At 40.6% G+C, this 17735-nt stretch overlaps 2 protein-coding genes across 7 annotated transcripts; one reads left to right on the top strand and one right to left on the bottom strand.

Annotated features, from left to right (window-relative positions):
- Positions 1-2790: 2790 nt before the first annotated feature.
- Positions 2791-12560, top strand: katna1 (katanin p60 (ATPase containing) subunit A 1). 6 transcript variants are annotated; one of them, XM_029496322.1, is made up of 11 exons: positions 2791-3220; positions 5357-5418; positions 5493-5629; positions 6341-6533; positions 6761-6882; positions 8259-8364; positions 8442-8600; positions 9801-9927; positions 10033-10167; positions 10522-10648; positions 10855-12560. In XM_029496322.1, the coding sequence occupies exons 1-11, from the start codon at positions 3139-3141 to the stop codon at positions 11051-11053; spliced, it is 1449 nt and encodes a 482-aa protein (XP_029352182.1). In that variant the 5' UTR covers positions 2791-3138; the 3' UTR covers positions 11054-12560. The 6 variants fall into 6 exon arrangements, with proteins under 6 accessions (XP_029352182.1, XP_029352181.1, XP_029352183.1 ...); XM_029496321.1 differs by having other exon boundaries at positions 2791-3007; positions 5256-5418; positions 10855-12559; XM_029496323.1 differs by having other exon boundaries at positions 2791-3024; positions 10855-12559.
- ginm1 (glycoprotein integral membrane 1) lies at positions 11926-16850 on the bottom strand. Its single transcript, XM_029496325.1, has 8 exons — positions 16694-16850; positions 16466-16537; positions 16252-16351; positions 15628-15782; positions 15307-15466; positions 14979-15208; positions 14169-14332; positions 11926-14062 (listed from the first exon to the last, which is right to left on the bottom strand). The coding sequence occupies exons 1-8, from the start codon at positions 16781-16783 to the stop codon at positions 13957-13959; spliced, it is 1077 nt and encodes a 358-aa protein (XP_029352185.1). The 5' UTR covers positions 16784-16850; the 3' UTR covers positions 11926-13956.
- Between the last annotated feature and the right edge of the window lie 885 nt (positions 16851-17735).

The following is a 17735-nucleotide window of genomic DNA, read 5'->3' as shown; positions in this document are numbered from 1 at the left end:
AAGATCTCCAACACCTTGCTGCACACATTGAAGGATCTCAGCTTCCTCAGGAAGTAGAGTTGTGCTTAAAGTCGGTGGTGTATAAGGTGAAGAGGAAGGAAGAGAGCACAGTCCCCTGTGGAGCTCCAGAATCACTGACCACCACATCAGACAGCACACTGCCCAGACGGACAAACTGTGGCCAGCCTGTCAAGTAGTCAGTAATCCAGGAGATCACTGCGTCATCAGCACCCATCACCCGCAGCTTCCCACCCAGTAGCAGAGGCTGAATGGTGTTGAAAGCACTGGAGAAATCAAAGAATGTGATCGTCACAGTGCCTCCCCCACCATCCAGATGCAAATGGGCTCGTTGCAGCAGGTAAATGACAGCGTCATCGACTCCTAAATGGGGCTGATAGGCAAACTGCAAAGGGTCCAGAACCGTCCTCACCAGTGGCCTCAGCTGGGCTAGGACCAGTCTCTCCAGAACCTTCATCACATGGGATGTGAGGGCGATTGGTCTGAAGTCAGTAGGGACGGATGATCTTGGCTTCTTTGGGACTGGAACCAAGCAGGACGTCTTCCACAGCATTGGGACTTTCTTCTGACTCAGGCTCAGGTTGAACAGATGTCTCAGTACAGGAGACAACTGGCAGGCACAGGCCTTAAGAATCTAGGACATAACAATGCTGAATGTTCAGCAGATTTGCACAGCTAAACTTTTAGATTTACGAAATCCAAATCTTTAATGACCTATTCCATTCAAATAGAATGGAATAGGTCATTAAAGTACACACACACACAGTACATCTGTACCAACATCTCTGCCATAAATACATTATGAAGTTTATTTTCACTTTTAACATTTTCATGGGTCTTGCTTTGGCATCCCATGTTGAACTCCAGATCACTTGATTGATAATCCGCTGGTGTGAAGTGAGAGCCACACACGATTGTGTTTGTCGTCACTGATGCAGCTGTCAAGTCCCATCTCTTCAGCTGCACAAAATGCACCCAGGCACAAAAGATGGCACTGTTTTGTTTTTGTTTTTTTTTTTAAAGAAAGCCTGGAGTTTGTGCAACCTCCAAACGCAATCATTTGCCATGGGAATGAAAGCAATAACACTACTGAAAACACACCGACTCTGTATAACACGACCGTTCTGACTGATAACTGCCTACTCCCACACAGTGTTGGTAAAGTCTCCCTCTGCCTACATAATATGATGCAGTGTTGGGGGAGAAAAAAAAAGAAAAAAATAAGGAATTTTAGAGGCTTAGCTCGAAACTGTTGACTACACTTTTGACTAAATTTGCACTAATTTCTTGGGGAAAAAAAAATGTTTAACCTGCAATATGCCCTTTATGTTGCCTGACAACGCCACTTTGGGAATTTCACCCAAAGAATTGGTTACCATTCCTATCAATAGGGCACAGGTTTGTATTACTTGAAGCAAGAGATGTGATTCCAAAAATTATATTCCTTTAAAACTATGAAACTCCATTCATACCAAGAAAGGGAAAGAGAGGAAGTATGATCAGGAGCTGAGGTGCACTTGTGAGGACAGTAGCTAGTGAAGGGGGGTGTTAAGCCAAACAAAAAATATTAGGTAAATCAAACACTCAGGCGAACATGACAATCATGGACACACAATTTGAAATCTTTAACAATCCCAGGGAAGACAGCACATAGAAGGTAGGGGCACCACCATGTTGGGATCTCTGACCCTATGTTATTTACATACTTTTGTACGGTTGATAATCATGCTGTTTTAACCTAATGAAACACATTTTGTTTTAATATCTGATTTTATACCCCTTACATGTTTTTATATGAAATATCTATATACAGTATATATATAATCATGGCCTTTTTATTATTCAATGAAGGAGATACACTGGGGTTGTGGACTTTGTGGTTCGTGACTGTTCTCCTTTCTCATCCACAGAAAACAGAGACCATCAACAGCCACTTGGGGCTGATTGCAGGAAGAAGTCACACCCACATACCTCATTTCCTTTGTGTAACCATAACAAAAGCTGGACCAGGGAAAGTTAGAGCGTCAGACTTTGTGAACTGATGCTGGAGTTGTCTGCTGGTTAGGGAAACATAGCCTGGTCCAGAGCTCTGTAAACGATCTCTTTTTTATAGTATATTTTAATGTTAGTCTTTAAATAAAATATATGAAATTGATTTGGACATCTCCTGCATCCTTCAAACAAATGTCCGAGTTCACTTTGGGAACTCAACAACCACCACCCAGGTCACGAGCATCACCACCAGCCTGCTGTAGAGAATAAAAGAGTTACCACAAAAATATTCGCAAAATACAATACAATAAATATATAAATACAATATGTTGAGTGCTTTTTTGACACAGCTATTTTAAGATTTTACTGATCTATCAGCCTACAAGGCCTTGGAGGGCAAACAGGGGAAATTGATTAAATTCTTTTTAATGTGTTATAACTAGTTATTTTGTGAATTTAATTGTTCCATAACATTCGTTCAATTTTCATTGATTTTGCTTGATATAATTATCTAAGTTTCCTTAGTTCATACGATTAAGTCACGCTCTCAGTCCACACTCCATACCAATCGGTGGCGGTAGTGCACCATAACGTTTTTTGCCAACCGCCATTAAATCCAGGAAAAGAAGAAGAAGAAGAAGAAGAAGAAGAAGAAGAAGAAGAAGAAGAAGAAGAAGAAGAAGAAGAAGAAGAAGAAGAAGAAGAAGAAGAAGAAGAAGAAGAAGAAGAAGAAGAAGAAGAAGAAGAAGAAGAAGAAGAAGAAGAAGAAGAAGAAGAAGAAGAAGAAGAAGAAGAAGAAGAAGAAGAAGAAGAAGAAGAAGAAGAAGAAGAAGAAGAAGAAGAAGAAGAAAAGAAAAAGAAAAAGAAAAAGAAAGTTATTCAGTTTTATTTTGATAGTCAGGGGTGGGGCGGGCTGTAGTTGGTTGCCGTCAGTAAATTGTTACTCTTTGAACTACCACAGCGGAACTCGTCACAAAAACCTCTGCGGGACAGCTGCGTGAGTCCAACCGAAAAGTTGAGTGTAAACCTGATACAAACTGGTTTTGTGTATGAATTCCTCGCGTTTCGGCCAAGCAGACTTAAATGAACAGTCGTGTTTTGTCGATTTTGTGAAACTATGGCCTTTAAATGTTGTTGGATTGTAGCAGAGAGGAGCTCATCCACCCGCCTGGAAAATCGAATTATGGCAGAGTAGAATCAACGTCAACAGGTAGAGTGAACGGTCCTAGCTTTGTCTGAGAGTTAACTTTGTGTTTTGTAACAGTAACGGGGAAGCCAGTCGTTAAATAGTAGGAGCTCGAACTTTTTGGCTGTAAAGTGTGCCGTCATGCAAACATTTTAGGATTAGCAGCGACACTGGGCGACACTGCAAATCCACGAGCAAGAAACGGAGCAACACTCACCATAACGTTAGGTTGGGTTTCATTGAGTATCTGAACGTGCTGTGTATAACAGTGATGTATAGTGCGCCTTTCCTTAGCTATGTGATGGAAGGTGTAATTAAGAGGGTGGGGGTAGGGGAAGTTTCCCTCCACTGCTTAAGACTCGAAGAGAGCTGAATCGGAAAAGATGCCTCCCCATATTTCTGCATGATAGTTTTAAAACTTTCATTTTTACTTAGTTTTTTTTTTTTCCACCACTGGGATAAAGTGTCTTCTGCATCTTTATCCGTAGGAAGGGCAACTCTGGCACACGCACGAAAATTGGTAATGCACCAGTCTGATATCTTTCCTGCAAATAAAAAAACCTGAAAGACCCCCAAAGAGAATTAACAGTTTTGTAGTGAATCTGTTTTCACATGAACATCTTCATAGCTGGATATGTAACCTGGATATATTGGTTAACTGAGCTAACCAGCTTTGTCGTGTATGTTAACGGGGATGATAATAATTATTTATCGACAAGAATACATGCCTTTAAAGTAATAGTTTATTAATAGGCCATCCCACACCTTGGATGTGCCTGAATGCAACACACACAGAAGAATGAAAACATTAAGTGATCAAATCTTGCAGCGTGGGACCATGTCAAACTTTTCTGAAGGGCTACCCAAGGGTCATTAAGGTTCTGGGGTTAGCTGGGAACAGCTGAGTTCTTAGATGTAGAGAAAGTACAGGCCAGTTCATTTGAGGTACCCCAGCCTCTAGTGGCTCTTCCCTGATGATGCCACCTTGGTTAACTTGAGCATTGTCATCCATGATAAGTATTCCTGAAGATTAAATCAGGCCTGTGTTGTGCATGCAGGTGATATCCCATGCTGTTCACAAGTTGACGTATTGCCTGCTGAAGCATGACATTCAACTTTTTGAAGGGCTGCCCTAGGGTCATTAAGGTTCTGGGGTGCAGATACATGACAACTTGGCAATTCCTAGCTGAATCGTCATGTAGAGACACATCCCTAACCCTAGTTTTTCTAAGGGACTTAGATCTTGACAAAGTGGAGGCCAAATGAAATGTTCCCTGATGACGTGACCTTGATTAGCTGGGGCATTGTCATCCATGATATCTATTCATGAAGATGAAATCAGGCGTGTGTTGCTCATGCGGGTCATGCGGCTAACGTTATATTTGTTTGTCACAGTACCATTCACAAAGTGCATGGCAGTTCTGTAGTGACTAGACAACCTGCCCAGGCTAACACTGCTACCTCCAAAGGCTTGTTTCATGACAACAGCGGCTGATAGTGTTCTCCTGGAACTCTCCACAACATTGGTGGCGATCATTTCTGGTCAATGTAAATCGACTTTTCTCAGAGAATCGCACTTAGCCCTACTGGTTCCTCATCCAACGCAAATACTCCCTGGCCCATGCAAAACAATGACGCTTGTGCAGTGGTGTAGTCAGGTACCCTTGCTGGTCATCTAGCACACCGACCATGCTGATGTAAGCGGTTTTGAATGGTCTGCCATGACACTCAGGTGACTTTCACTCCCCTTAAAGGGGCCTGAAGTCGAGTGTCATTAATCATTCAGTTCCACAGGACACTGTTCACAATGAAGCGGTCATCAGCATGGGGTATGGCCAGAGGATGTCCACTTCTGTGGCTTTCCATGACTCTTACAGTCTATCCATGTCTCTGTTGCAACCCGCTGATGACACTTCCCTCTGGGAATGTCCCATTTGAAGCTTGCATCCCGAATGTTATCCATGGCCAGAGTTAGTCTTTGTCATCTCAAATGCTAGTTAATGCAAAGCACTTTGCATTGCTTTGGTGGTCTGAACTGATGTGTCTGCTTCTACAACAGCATGAGTCTTCGAGAAATCAGTGAAAATGTTAAGCTTGCCCGCGAATATGCCTTACTGGGAAACTACAACTCAGCCAGCGTCCTTTATTGTGGTTTGCTAGAACAAATCAAGAAGTATATGTACACTGTGCGGGATAGCAGTTTTCAGCAGAGATGGCAGCAGGTAAATATGACACTAAAAACTTATCAGATCAATTGGAGGAAATTTGGAATCTCAAATATATGCTTGTCTCTCAGTTGTGGCAGGAAATCAATGAGGAGAATCGACAGGTTCAGGATATCATGTCTACTCTCGAGAACTTTCAACTCGACACATCTTCTAAACCCAGTAATCATGATGTTTGTGAAACAAGGCCTGTACATGTGGAGCAGAGGTATGGAAGTTTATTATTTACATGTATTGTTTAAATACATTTTCTTTATTGCCTCAATTAATTTAGATTTTCTAAACTTTTTTTGTGTGTGTGTGTAAACCGTGCAACTTTTCAGTTCATGAATTTGTGATGTGGGTATGTATTAGTTATTTTTCTGAACAATAGTCTGAACTAGTCACATGATTGAGATTAGCAAATTTGAGCCCCTGGTGTGGGGCTGGTATGTTCCTGCTCTGCACTCCAGGAAGGTGGCCTGTCCATTGCACAGAGCCTCCATTTTTTGTTAACCCCCCCCCCCCTCCCAGCTGCATGACTACACTTGTCTTGTATTTCTTCAGACAGTGTGGAGTAGAAGTCATTTTCAAAAATTTTTACCTTTCTAATGCCTTTGTTTGGTCTTGGTCATTAAATCCAAATAAAATTGCATCACTCATTACTAGTTTGGCAGTACTGCAGTGACTGCAGCCTAGCTGATATTGTGAATAGCACAATATTTTGGACTTATAAATACATGAATTGTGTGTGTGTGTGTTTTACATAAAGTCAAAAATATCTGAGTTGCAAAAAGCGAGAGACCAGATTTAAATAGTTGCTAATTTCAATCTGCATGTAAAAACAGAGTAAAATGCAAATAAGTATTCATGATGCACAGATTAATGAAACAGTTACACTTGTTACTTATAATCCATTTTTTGCTTCCTATTTTTGCAGGACCTCTCCTTGTCCTGTCAGGCGCCCTGCTAACCCCTATAAAGAAAGCAAACCTCCCAACAACCGTCTGAGCATAGCGATGAGGGCCCAGCAGAGGCACTCGCCTCGGGCCGCCAATGGAGACAGGAGTAAATCCTCTAAGGGCAAAGAAAAGAAGGATGCAAAGGAGGTCTCTGCCAAAAAGGAAGACAAGGTGAACTACATGGATGGAGGCACCTCCTTCTGTTTCATGTTAGATATTATATATCCAGACACAACTGTCTGGATATATAATTTCACATTTCTGATAAAACGGTATCCATGTGCTGCTCTTGTACCTAGAGCCATGTCTAGCTTGTCATTCCAGTTTGTTACCCGAAAGAAAACAAGCTCATGCGGGTGACACCTAGGGAACAGTGATGTGTTTTGCCTCCCTTTTAGAGTAAAGCAGTCCAAGAAGTCCAAGAGAAGGAAGTCAAAAAGTTTGAGGGGACGGGATATGACAAAGACCTTGTGGAGGCACTGGAAAGAGATATTATTTCTCAAAATCCAAATGTAAAATGGTATGTTTTTGCTGTTTTGTGTTTTTTGGCCTGATTACCACACGTGATCTGTTTGTTCGTGTCATGTGATGTGTTCATGTTTTCTAACATCTGTGTAACATTTGTCCCAGAACTGTCTCTGTTCCTAACAGAGATTAAATTAATTCATCAAAATTAATGTGTGAGTAGGAAAGAATCTGAACTGTTTGCTCAGTTTTTTGTCATCAATGTACACTGAAAGGAATGATTTTTAAATTAAAACAGGCCAAATTTAAATAGCAATTTTAATTAGGCTATAAGAGGCATAATCAACAATGTTACAACAAGATAAAAGGTTGCGTCATGTGGCCTATAGATAAGATGTGTATCAAATAACCTCAAAGTCTCTGCTTTGGCTATCGGGTTGTACCGAGAGAGGTGAGACAATACTTACATCACTTCAGGACACATTTTGCACAAAGTAGTTCAGTAGTTCCGACTACTGTAGGATAGTCAAGTAAACTTTTATTCCTACAGCCCAGTGTCACCAACCACAACCACTTTAAACTAATACGACACTGACTTTTGTTTTGTAGTTTTAGTTTTTCTACGTTTAAGGATTTGTTTCTGCAACAAAAATATGGTATAACGTAATTGGTTCTTTCATTCACATTAATTGATTAATGGGACCAATTGGATCAGTGTGACTCACCAGTCACCAGCTTGTCATTATTGCCACATCTCCAGTGCATGTAGCTGGTTGTGGATCCAGTTTTAAATTGATAAATATCATGATTTTTGCCCCAAGGATCTGGTTCGTGGCAGCAGCAAACTGACTTGATAGCCACAATTCACACTGTTTCTCAAGACAAAAGCCTCAGTTTAAAGCTCCTCACTATCTGTAAAATGTAAGGGGTTTGGAATCAACACAACGCTCCGTAGAACAAGCAAAGCAAGAAGGGCCATGAATCCCACAGTCATTACAACTATTAAAAACAGTATAATGCCACAGGGCACATGGCAGGCCAGAGATCACTCACTGACTTCAATTACAGGGATTGCGGTATCATTATGGCTAAGCTGCGATGTTTAATGTTTTAACTGGTAATATTTATATGCATCACTAAAGAAAATATTGGCGGTATAACATTTCTCTGAAGAAGAAAATAAGTTTAAGTGCAACCTTTTTCAAATGCAAACAACCTGTTATATTTAAATCATGAAGCTTGTCCAAATCATGAACTGTTTGTCATTTTGACTTCATAGTAATTTTTTCTTTTTGAATGTAAAAATGGCACGTAGAAGTAAGAAACATCAATTTGAAGTTTTACTCTAAGATCTGTGTTAAGGAAGTATTGGTAGGGTGTGGTTTACATGTGAACTGCTCAACCCAGCCTCTGTCTGACCTGTTTGCTTAGGGACAATATTGCAGACTTGGGAGATGCAAAAAAACTGCTGAAAGAAGCAGTTGTGCTGCCAATGTGGATGCCAGCATTTTTCAAAGGCATACGAAGACCATGGAAGGTATTGAGTTAGATATTTGAATTTATTTAATGCATTCTTTTGTGTCACTCTTTCATATTACTCATCTCTTACTTTAGGGAGTGCTCATGGTGGGACCTCCAGGCACAGGGAAAACGCTTTTAGCAAAAGCGGTTGCTACCGAATGCAGGACCACATTCTTTAACGTCTCCTCATCTACTCTCACTTCCAAGTACAGAGGGGAATCAGAGAAATTAGTCCGCCTTCTGTTTGAAATGGTAGGCTCATGTGCAGTGGGTCATAACTTTTTCAGGATTTTCATGTCAATGGTTATTAAAAGAATATTTAAAGACCCCCCAACCCAAAAATTTTAAATGTGTAAAAATGCTTTGCTATGACTATTTTTTTTTTGATTGAAATTGCTTTCCCACAAAATGTTTTTTTTTTTTTTTAAATCATTGAAAAATTCAGGTTTTATGACTATTTGTGAATATGCAAATGCATCAGACTTCTGCCCGCCCACCGCCACTGCCTGATCTGGGTTGCTCGGTAACAGCGGTGCGCTGCGTCGCGTCAGCTCTCAACCGTTGTCGCAACCCCAGGAAGAAAAAGCATCATGCTTCAAGATGAGCTTTGTGGCAAAACCCATCTGTTTTTATGCCAGATTCAAGAAGCAGCTATTATCAAAATGCTTGCTGCAGACCCACGTTTTAGCTGGAATGTTTTCGGGGACATTATCATTCCAAATAAATTGCAACCATTTCTCCCGCAGTATCATCCTTTGGTGAAAGATGAAGGCTGGTATCACGATTAGCCTCTTCACACCCAAACACAGAGCAATTGTTCGCCATTGCTGTCTTTTACGTTGCTCCCGCATTCCAGTCTTTGCATATATTATGTAAATGAACTGGGAAAGAAAATCCACGGGATTGGTTGCTAGGACTTGTGACGTATGAAATCCAACTGAGGAGCTGAAAAACTGAATCCAACTTTTTCAGATCTGGTTTTGAAACTGCATTTTCAAATCTAAAATGCTCAGTTATGGCACGCATTATAGACTTTGAAGCTGAAATGTCTTGTAGCAGAACCCAAACACTACATAGACATGTTAATAATTTGGAAAACTCAATTTTTGGGTTAGGGGGTCTTTAACGTTTCTCTGCATGTTCAGCATCAGCAACATGTGGGGCATACATATGAGGATAGTTTAGTGGTATTCTTTTTCAATTATGGCTGTCTTCAGTGGAGCACAGATAAAGCTAAAATCAAAACAAAAAAAGTATTATCATAAAGGTTTGTATGAAGGAATTTATGGAGAGCAAAGGTTTGTATGAATAATTTATGTTGTTCTTTTTAGAAGTAATTTCAGTACTTCTATTTTTGCTTCCTAAATCCAGCTGATTGCTTAGCAGTGACAACAAATCATGTCTCCTTTGAGACACCTCCTGTATTCAGTGATTGTGTTTGTCATTATGTAGGCACGTTTTTATGCTCCGACCACAATCTTCATTGATGAAATTGACTCCATGTGCAGCCGCAGAGGAACCTCAGAGGAACATGAGGCTAGTCGGAGAGTCAAGGCAGAGCTGCTGGTGCAGATGGATGGTAAAACACCAATGACATCTTTTTAACACTGAATAATGTATTAGAAATGTCTTCGACAGTAACCTCTTGATGGAATAATTTATCACTTTTGTTGCTGGAGCCTAGGTGTAGGTGGTGCATCAGAAAATGATGACCCATCAAAAATGGTCATGGTCCTAGCTGCCACCAACTTCCCATGGGACATAGATGAAGCTCTGAGGAGGCGGTTGGAGAAGAGGATCTACATCCCTCTGCCTTCAAGTATAGTAATTCCTCATTTCATTCCCACTTGACAATTAAATTTTACTACAGATCTATCTATCCTGTATTTTTATTCAATGTCAAAAATATGTTTTTGAGTTCAAACATAAATATGAATGGTAATTGTACCCTTACTATCTGTAGAGCTTAGGAATATGCTGGACTGATGCATATTCCTGAAACTACTTTGCAGTCAGTTTTATACCACAGAACAAATGGAAAACTGTAGACAGGACTTGCAGGGAACCCAGAGCAAGTTAGGAGTACAACTTTAATCATGGTTTCTGTGGCGAGGTGTCAATCGAAAAATTAGCTCTCTTGATGGCTCACGTAGTGTTGTCTTTCTGTTTGCAGCCAAGGGGCGAGTGGAGCTGCTTAGGATCAACCTGAAGGAACTGGAGCTGGCAAGTGATGTGGATTTGGAGAAGATTGCAGATCAGATGGAGGGTTACTCTGGAGCTGACATCACCAACGTGTGCAGGTCAAGCCATTCATAAGGATAAAGTTGATTATCTGCACAGTAGCTTCTTTTGCAAAGAGCACAGAAACAAAACTGCACATTCAAGCACAGTATAAGATCCATATTGAATCTTCACTAGATACATGATGTCCTATTCCTGTGTTGAGATAACTTTTTGTAAAAACTATTTCAAATTGGTTAAATCAACTTGTTGTTTGATGGTATAGGGATGCCTCTTTGATGGCCATGAGGCGAAGAATCGAGGGCCTAACACCAGAGGAGATTCGCAACATTTCCCGGGATGAGATGCACATGCCCACCACTATGGGCGACTTTGAATCAGCTCTGAAGAAAGTCTCCAAATCTGTGTCTGCAGCTGACCTGGAGAAATACGAGAAGTGGATTGAAGAGTTTGGGTCCTGCTGAAAAATATCATCTGTGTCTGAATGTGTAACTGAATGGAGGCTGTGTATATGTGTGGGTGTGTTAGCATGGGTGTCTGTGTCGTGGTTATTGCATCAAGTACTAGATAAGTGCACTTGAAAATGGCAACTGTTGTAAATTGTTTTAAAATCTAGACAGATTATTTCAGACTCATCCTGATGAACTGGTGGATTAAAGTAGCTGATTTTAATTATGCAATACCAAAACTGAATTTTGTTTAATTAGCAGATTTCAGACACTGACTGCACAGTTGCTGCATGCTCTCCTGGCTTGCAGACTTCCAATGTTTTCATGAATATAGATTGATTAAAAAGAATGTATATTCCCTACAGCCCAAACAATTTTGATTGAGGCTCACACACAGATCAGGATAACTGGATCCCATTTCTGATATATTGGTATTTTTGCACACATAATTATTCATGAAAACAAAATACACATTTTAGAAAAATGTTTTTTTAGCCTCATTTATACCTATTGCCACTTCCTACGTGTAAAAACACAAAAGGAGGAAAATAGGGCACACCTATGTGTAAACTGGGACCCTCGTGTACAAACATTATGGAGCAAGGGGATATTGGCAATAAAGATGAGGGGAAAATCTGTGTGAACAGTTGTGTATTAATGACATAATTAAGCAAGAAGGATCTACCCAGTTTAAGCTAAAGAAAAATCTTGACTGTGCTGTTACTGCCTTTTGTAATGTTGCATCAGCCCCTTGTTGATGCTTCAGCATGGATATAATGTTCTTCTGTTTTTACAACCACAATTATCTGACAATCTGATGGTCATCAGGAAAGTACAGCATCACTAGAAATTTAGTCCAGCTGTAATTTATACATTTTACACAAACATCAATGAAAAATATTTTATTTTCAGCAACACATCATGCCTAGCATTTTCTGCCTTACAGGCTAATTCAGTATCCTCTATAACATTTTGTTGTATGAAATTTATCACTTGAACCGTGAGTGTACACTTCACAGGTTGAGGTGTTTTGAGTCATGCAGTTTCCTAATTGTAATGTATGACCTGCTGACAGAACAGCAAACTGCAATTCCAAGCTACACTACACATGCACCGTAATTAATGTAGCACATCATGCATCCTGCAGCTGAACTGAACCATGAGGAATACAAAGTCTCAGTTACACCAGCTCATGTTTTCAGGGTGTTTTTAAGTGTAACAATTTAATTCTGAAAGAACAAAAAACAAACCAACACAAGTTGAGTTTTGAAACAATGAAACCATCATCCACCTGCTCTGTCTGCTCAGTCTCTCAAATACAGTCTGGTGGGGGGGCTTATAATCTCAGTCTTTCAAATACAGTCTGGTGGGGGGGCTTATAATCGCAGTCATTTCGGTCAATAAATCTTTGAGAGTAACCACTGAAAGAAATCTCCAGTTTGTGCAGATTCCTTACACAGATTTGTCCACTCATATCAACATGTTTGAATTAATTTAGAGTACACAGAAATCTGAACCTCATTTTCATCCTCCAGTACAAAACGGACATCAAACAGAAGAGTAAAATGAATTATAATCCCTGTCTTCAGTTTGGTTCCATAAAACAGTCACTAAGATGCTGTGATTAATGGCAATAAGCATGTGAACCTCAGCTGTGGACAATAGGCCTCAAAGTGACATTAGTGGCATTTAGATAGTACAATTGAAAAAACGCATACAGTTTTCTTCACTACTCTGCAGTGGGGCACAGAATGTGCGAAAAAGAGTATGGCCTGCTAGATACACAGTCTTTCTGTATCTGTGTTCATAATAATGTTCGAACAAACATTTAATTCAATGCAAGGGAAGATGCCATCTTCTCTTGTGTAACATTAAGTGCTGAATTCCTGTAGCCTCCACTGGTCAGGGGTGTTCTGCTTTAATACTTTTGTTCCAATGTGTAAAATTTTAATATTTGTTTAAATTCAATGCTAAATTTGAAGTAGTTCTCACACAGTCCAGCAGGGAGCGATTCAGCAACAGTGTGCAAAGTCCATTTCACTTGAGATCAGTCTGAAAAAAGTGCATAAATGGAAACTCCACACCATGGTGTCTCAGAACCAAAGAAAGAAAAGATTGTGGGTTCTTACTCTACAATCCTAACTCCAAGAATTTGTCTTCTTCCAGTAACCCAGGTGAAGCAAAGGAGACACTAGAAATGAGATGCAATATTTAACTGCCTAATGGAGTTGTGTGGCATTTGGGAACTGTATAGAGACAGTACTCAAGGGTAAAACACTTCCTATAACTACCAAATAATGGGCATTGTCAGCCTGACAGTCAAATTTGATGTGTTCATTCGAATGGACTACACGCAAGTAAAAACATGATTTGTTGTTGAACAAGTGACCTTCGGGCTTGTGGATTCATGATGATATGACTCTCCAACAGTCACTTCACTCAACTCAAAAAATTATCTGTAACCAGGCTGAGAAGTGTTTTGTTTTGGAGTTAAGAAAAACAACAGTACTCAAGGTCATAGCTCCTAAAAAGTAACTTGTTACTTTTACAGATAAGAATCAAAGTGCAATCATTTGTGACTTCACAAAACTCTGTTTGGGCACCTGTAGGAGCAAAGTCTGTGATCATTTCATTTCTGAATGCACAGATGCTGAGTGGGCCTTCATATGACTGCTCTCAGTTAGCATCAATATACAGCTCTAGCTGACCACATAATAAATTCTGAGGGATACACATAATACTAACCTGGAGACTGAGTTCAGTCAATCAAATAACTTTTAACCACCCATGTTCATAGCTTTTGTGCTTAGAAGGTAAACTAGAGAGAAAAGCAAGGGGGGAAAAAAATCAGGCCATGCTGAAAAAGTAACATTGTAACCCAATTACAAACTGAAATCAAAGCAAAGGGCCAGGCCCCTTCAAGGCTTCTTCTCTTCTCCCTCTGCTTCTATCTCGATGTTCTCCAACAGAGTGTGCTTTTCATCCTCTGGAACCAGAGTGACCGGGTTTAGATGGAAAACGTGCCTTTGAAAAATGGGGAAAATAGTAATAGTAATTAAAGTAATGATCATAATGGTCTGCTCACTTATATTGTTGAGTGCAGGGTATATGGCTTGTGAATCAAACTTACTTGTGTTCATAAGTTGGAAAGAATATATCCAAGATCTTGACTATGACCGCTGACCCAACCACGCCGATCACCACCACCCACATGACAAGGAAGAAAAGAGGAAGTGACTCGGAGCAAAAGCGCCTGAGACGCTCTCTCACTTGCTCCACCCACTGACACATGGTCTGAAAACAGAATGGACACAGAGAGTTGAGCATTTCCTGTTGAACAGAGCTTGAACAGCAATTTGCATATTAGATGATTCCACATAATGTGGCAATATGACAGGTTAAAGAATAGAAAACAAAACACTATGAATAAGAACTGACTGCAGATCATCTGGCATAAACTGCACGAAAGACAACAGTAATGTGTGTAAAATGATAAAAATTTCTTTATGGCTCTTAAATAAATATCAACCATCATTAAAAATTATACAATGAGTAGTTTGCTATTAGAGTGCCGCAATTTAATATCCATATGTCCATATATTTCTGTCTCTGTGTGTCTGTCTACGTTTTAACAGTAAAATACATAATACATTTAGTAAATCTGCCTGGAAGTGTGGCACATGGCTGAAGTACTAGCTGCTTAAAGCTCCCATTACATTGCTAGATATTCGCCATGCAACAACAAGGGTGGTGTGAGATAATGAAACAGAGCTAAAATTCGCCAGAGAGCAGACTGTCTTAATTTCAACTGTAAATTTATGGTGTATAACGCCTACAAAGGACCAGACATTCATAGACCACATCCCCGTCGATGCAGCTCCTGCTTTTGGAAACAGTTTATGCTTCTCGCCAGTTACATTTCTCATTACATTTAACTTACAGAGAAAGATGGTATGAGTTCTCTGGGAGGCAATTCCATCTGAATCTGATCTGCTGGGCTCGGTTCTCGTTCATCAAGGCCATCATCATATCTGACATCATACAGCAGGCCAGGGTCCATACGCAGAGGCGTCTCTGGAAGCTTTCCAGGAGCAGCAATCTCCTCCTGAGTGGTCTCTGTGTGCTTTGGGGGGTACTGACTTGTGGTGTGAGAGACCAGTTGATCTCCATCTGATTTAAAAAGGGTAGAGGAAAAAAATCATATGCTCTTTAATGTGTATACAAACAAGAATTAGGATGGATAATGGATAAAGTGCCACATTTCATACTTTTTCCAGGGCCTGGTGGATTTATAACCACCACATCGTTCTCCCTGGGAACCCTGAAGATCTCACTGTGTCGAATGGGGTAGATATTGGTGAACTGAGCCAGCTTCTGGAAGTCTGGGCTCATCAGTAGCTTCACCTCACACATGTCAGGCTGTTGAACCTGAATATTTAAAACCAAATAGTGTGCAATCATACCCAAACAGTTCAATTCCAAATATTTTTCCAAAGACACCTGAATAGACTGCTTTTGCAATTTTACAAACTAATCAAACTGATCAGTAATGCATTGAAACTACAAAATCGGTATTTATAACTGTATACCTCTTTGCCCTCCATCTCTATCACTTCACTGAACACCTGCAGAGCCACCACCTCCTCTGAATCACTGTAGAGCCGGTTCTGGCTCACCATCACCCGAGTAATGGTGGACACCACTTCCCCAGATTCAAACTCACGGCTCCCATTGATGGTCTCCACTGGAAAGAGGCATATCAGCTTGAATTGATGATTTAAGCCAATCAAGAACAAATGATGTGATTTAAATAATCATGGTTTCATTTACCTTTACTTATGACACCTCACAAACACTAGTTGCAAAGTGCTTCACAATTAAAAGAATAAAATATAAGAGGCCAAAAGAAAACACAAGATTAATTAAATGATCTCAAATGTAATGTGAGCCTATTCCAGAGGTTCATTGGAACACACCATCACCCTCGACCTATAGACCAACAGAGCCAGGGCAAAGGACCTGGTGTGTTGGTAAAACAGATCTGTGATGTATTTGGGGGTATGGTCATGCAAATGATGAAAAAGTGAGCACTAAATGGATTTTAAAATTACAATTTGCAGGCTCTGCAGAGAGAAGGGGATGTAGAATGATTGAAATATGATTAAATAAAAGCGCTAATACACCCGTACCCGTCATAATTAGTGACGACTTACAGAGCAGTGCTTGGCAGTTGAACCTGGTGACCCCTGACAATTCCACTGGGATGTCATTGACCAACACCTGCTCTTCACTCACCGATATGTTTAAGTGTATCTGAAAGACAACACAGTGTTGACCCATGGCTGATTTGTTAATTTATGAAATAAAAAATAAATTACATCTCGATCTGGACGACAGTTTAATTAGTTAGAGACTTGTACTGTACACCTGCAAGTTGTTGGAGTCCTGCAGCTGAGCATCCGCCAACGTCCCTGTTGTCACGTTAATCAGGATATTTTCCTACAGGGGGCATTAATTTAAAATAACATGTAAACAACATAAACAGACATGAGGATAATACCATTATTTCTCTCAGTCAGGTTATCCAGGAAATGGGCCAGTAGGCTAACGCTACGCTAACATCAACATCATGGTCTTAGCTGAATATTCGCTTACCGTAACCAGCTGCCTGGGGGACGCCTCTGTGGGTGATACTAAGGAAAGAATTAGGCCTACAAGACACGCTACTAGTGCTGTACTTTCCATTTTGCGGTAACTCCACTTCCCAGAAGCAAGAAAGCTGCAATAAAAACATTGAACGACTCCGTAACCTGCGCGCATGCGCACGGAACACGGCGCAGCGGAGTTGACCGGTGACGTAAGAGAGAAGGTCCAGTGGTTTTTGGCCGACTGGAGGAAGAACTTGACACCAAACAGAAAAGAACTGTCAAACTGAGTAGGAATGGCTTAGGAGGGAGACAGGATTTAGATTGTAAACTCGATCAATTCTTTTTACTGACTTGAGTTTATGAGTCACTCACCAATGTTTCAATTGTTTCAAGATGGTGGCCTGTGAACAGCAAGGGCCAACTTGTCACATGGCATCAGAGATGCAAAGAACCAGTACTCCAAGAGGTTTGCTCATTACTTCAGTGACAGCAGAGACACACAGAGCCTGTGGCAAGGGATACAGACCATTACAGACTATAAACCCACACCACAGACCACCAACACTTTCACCACTCTGCCGAACGAGCTGAACAACTTCTTCAACCATTTTGAGGCACACAACAACACCCAAGAATAGAAGACCCTACCCCTTCCTGGCAACCAGGTGTTGACACTGCCCCCGGTTACCATGAGGAGATCCCTCAGCAGGATTAACATATGTAAAGAGACTGCCAATGAACTCAGCAAAATCTTCACGGACATCTTCAACGCCATACTCAGCCAGGCTATTGTCCCCACATGCCTCAAAGCCTACACCATCATTCCAGTCCCTTCTGCCACAATGTCTACCGTCCAGTAGCACTCTCTCCCATCCTCATGAAGTGCTTCGAACACCTAGTCAGGCAGGAATGAGTCAATGAACGAGTTAACAGAGCTGAGGAATCATGACTCATGAAGATGACCCTTGAGTTTTGAACAATTTGTTTAAGAATTGCACATCACTAGGCAGGATAAAAGTATATTCAGACTGTGAGAGAAATCTGGACTA

The sequence above is a fragment of the Echeneis naucrates genome, chromosome 24 (assembly GCF_900963305.1).
Source record: "Echeneis naucrates chromosome 24, fEcheNa1.1, whole genome shotgun sequence".
Classification (NCBI taxonomy): domain Eukaryota; kingdom Metazoa; phylum Chordata; class Actinopteri; order Carangiformes; family Echeneidae; genus Echeneis; species Echeneis naucrates.
The sequence above is the reverse complement of the archived record's forward strand: the minus strand, read 5'-3'. Positions and strand labels throughout refer to the sequence as shown.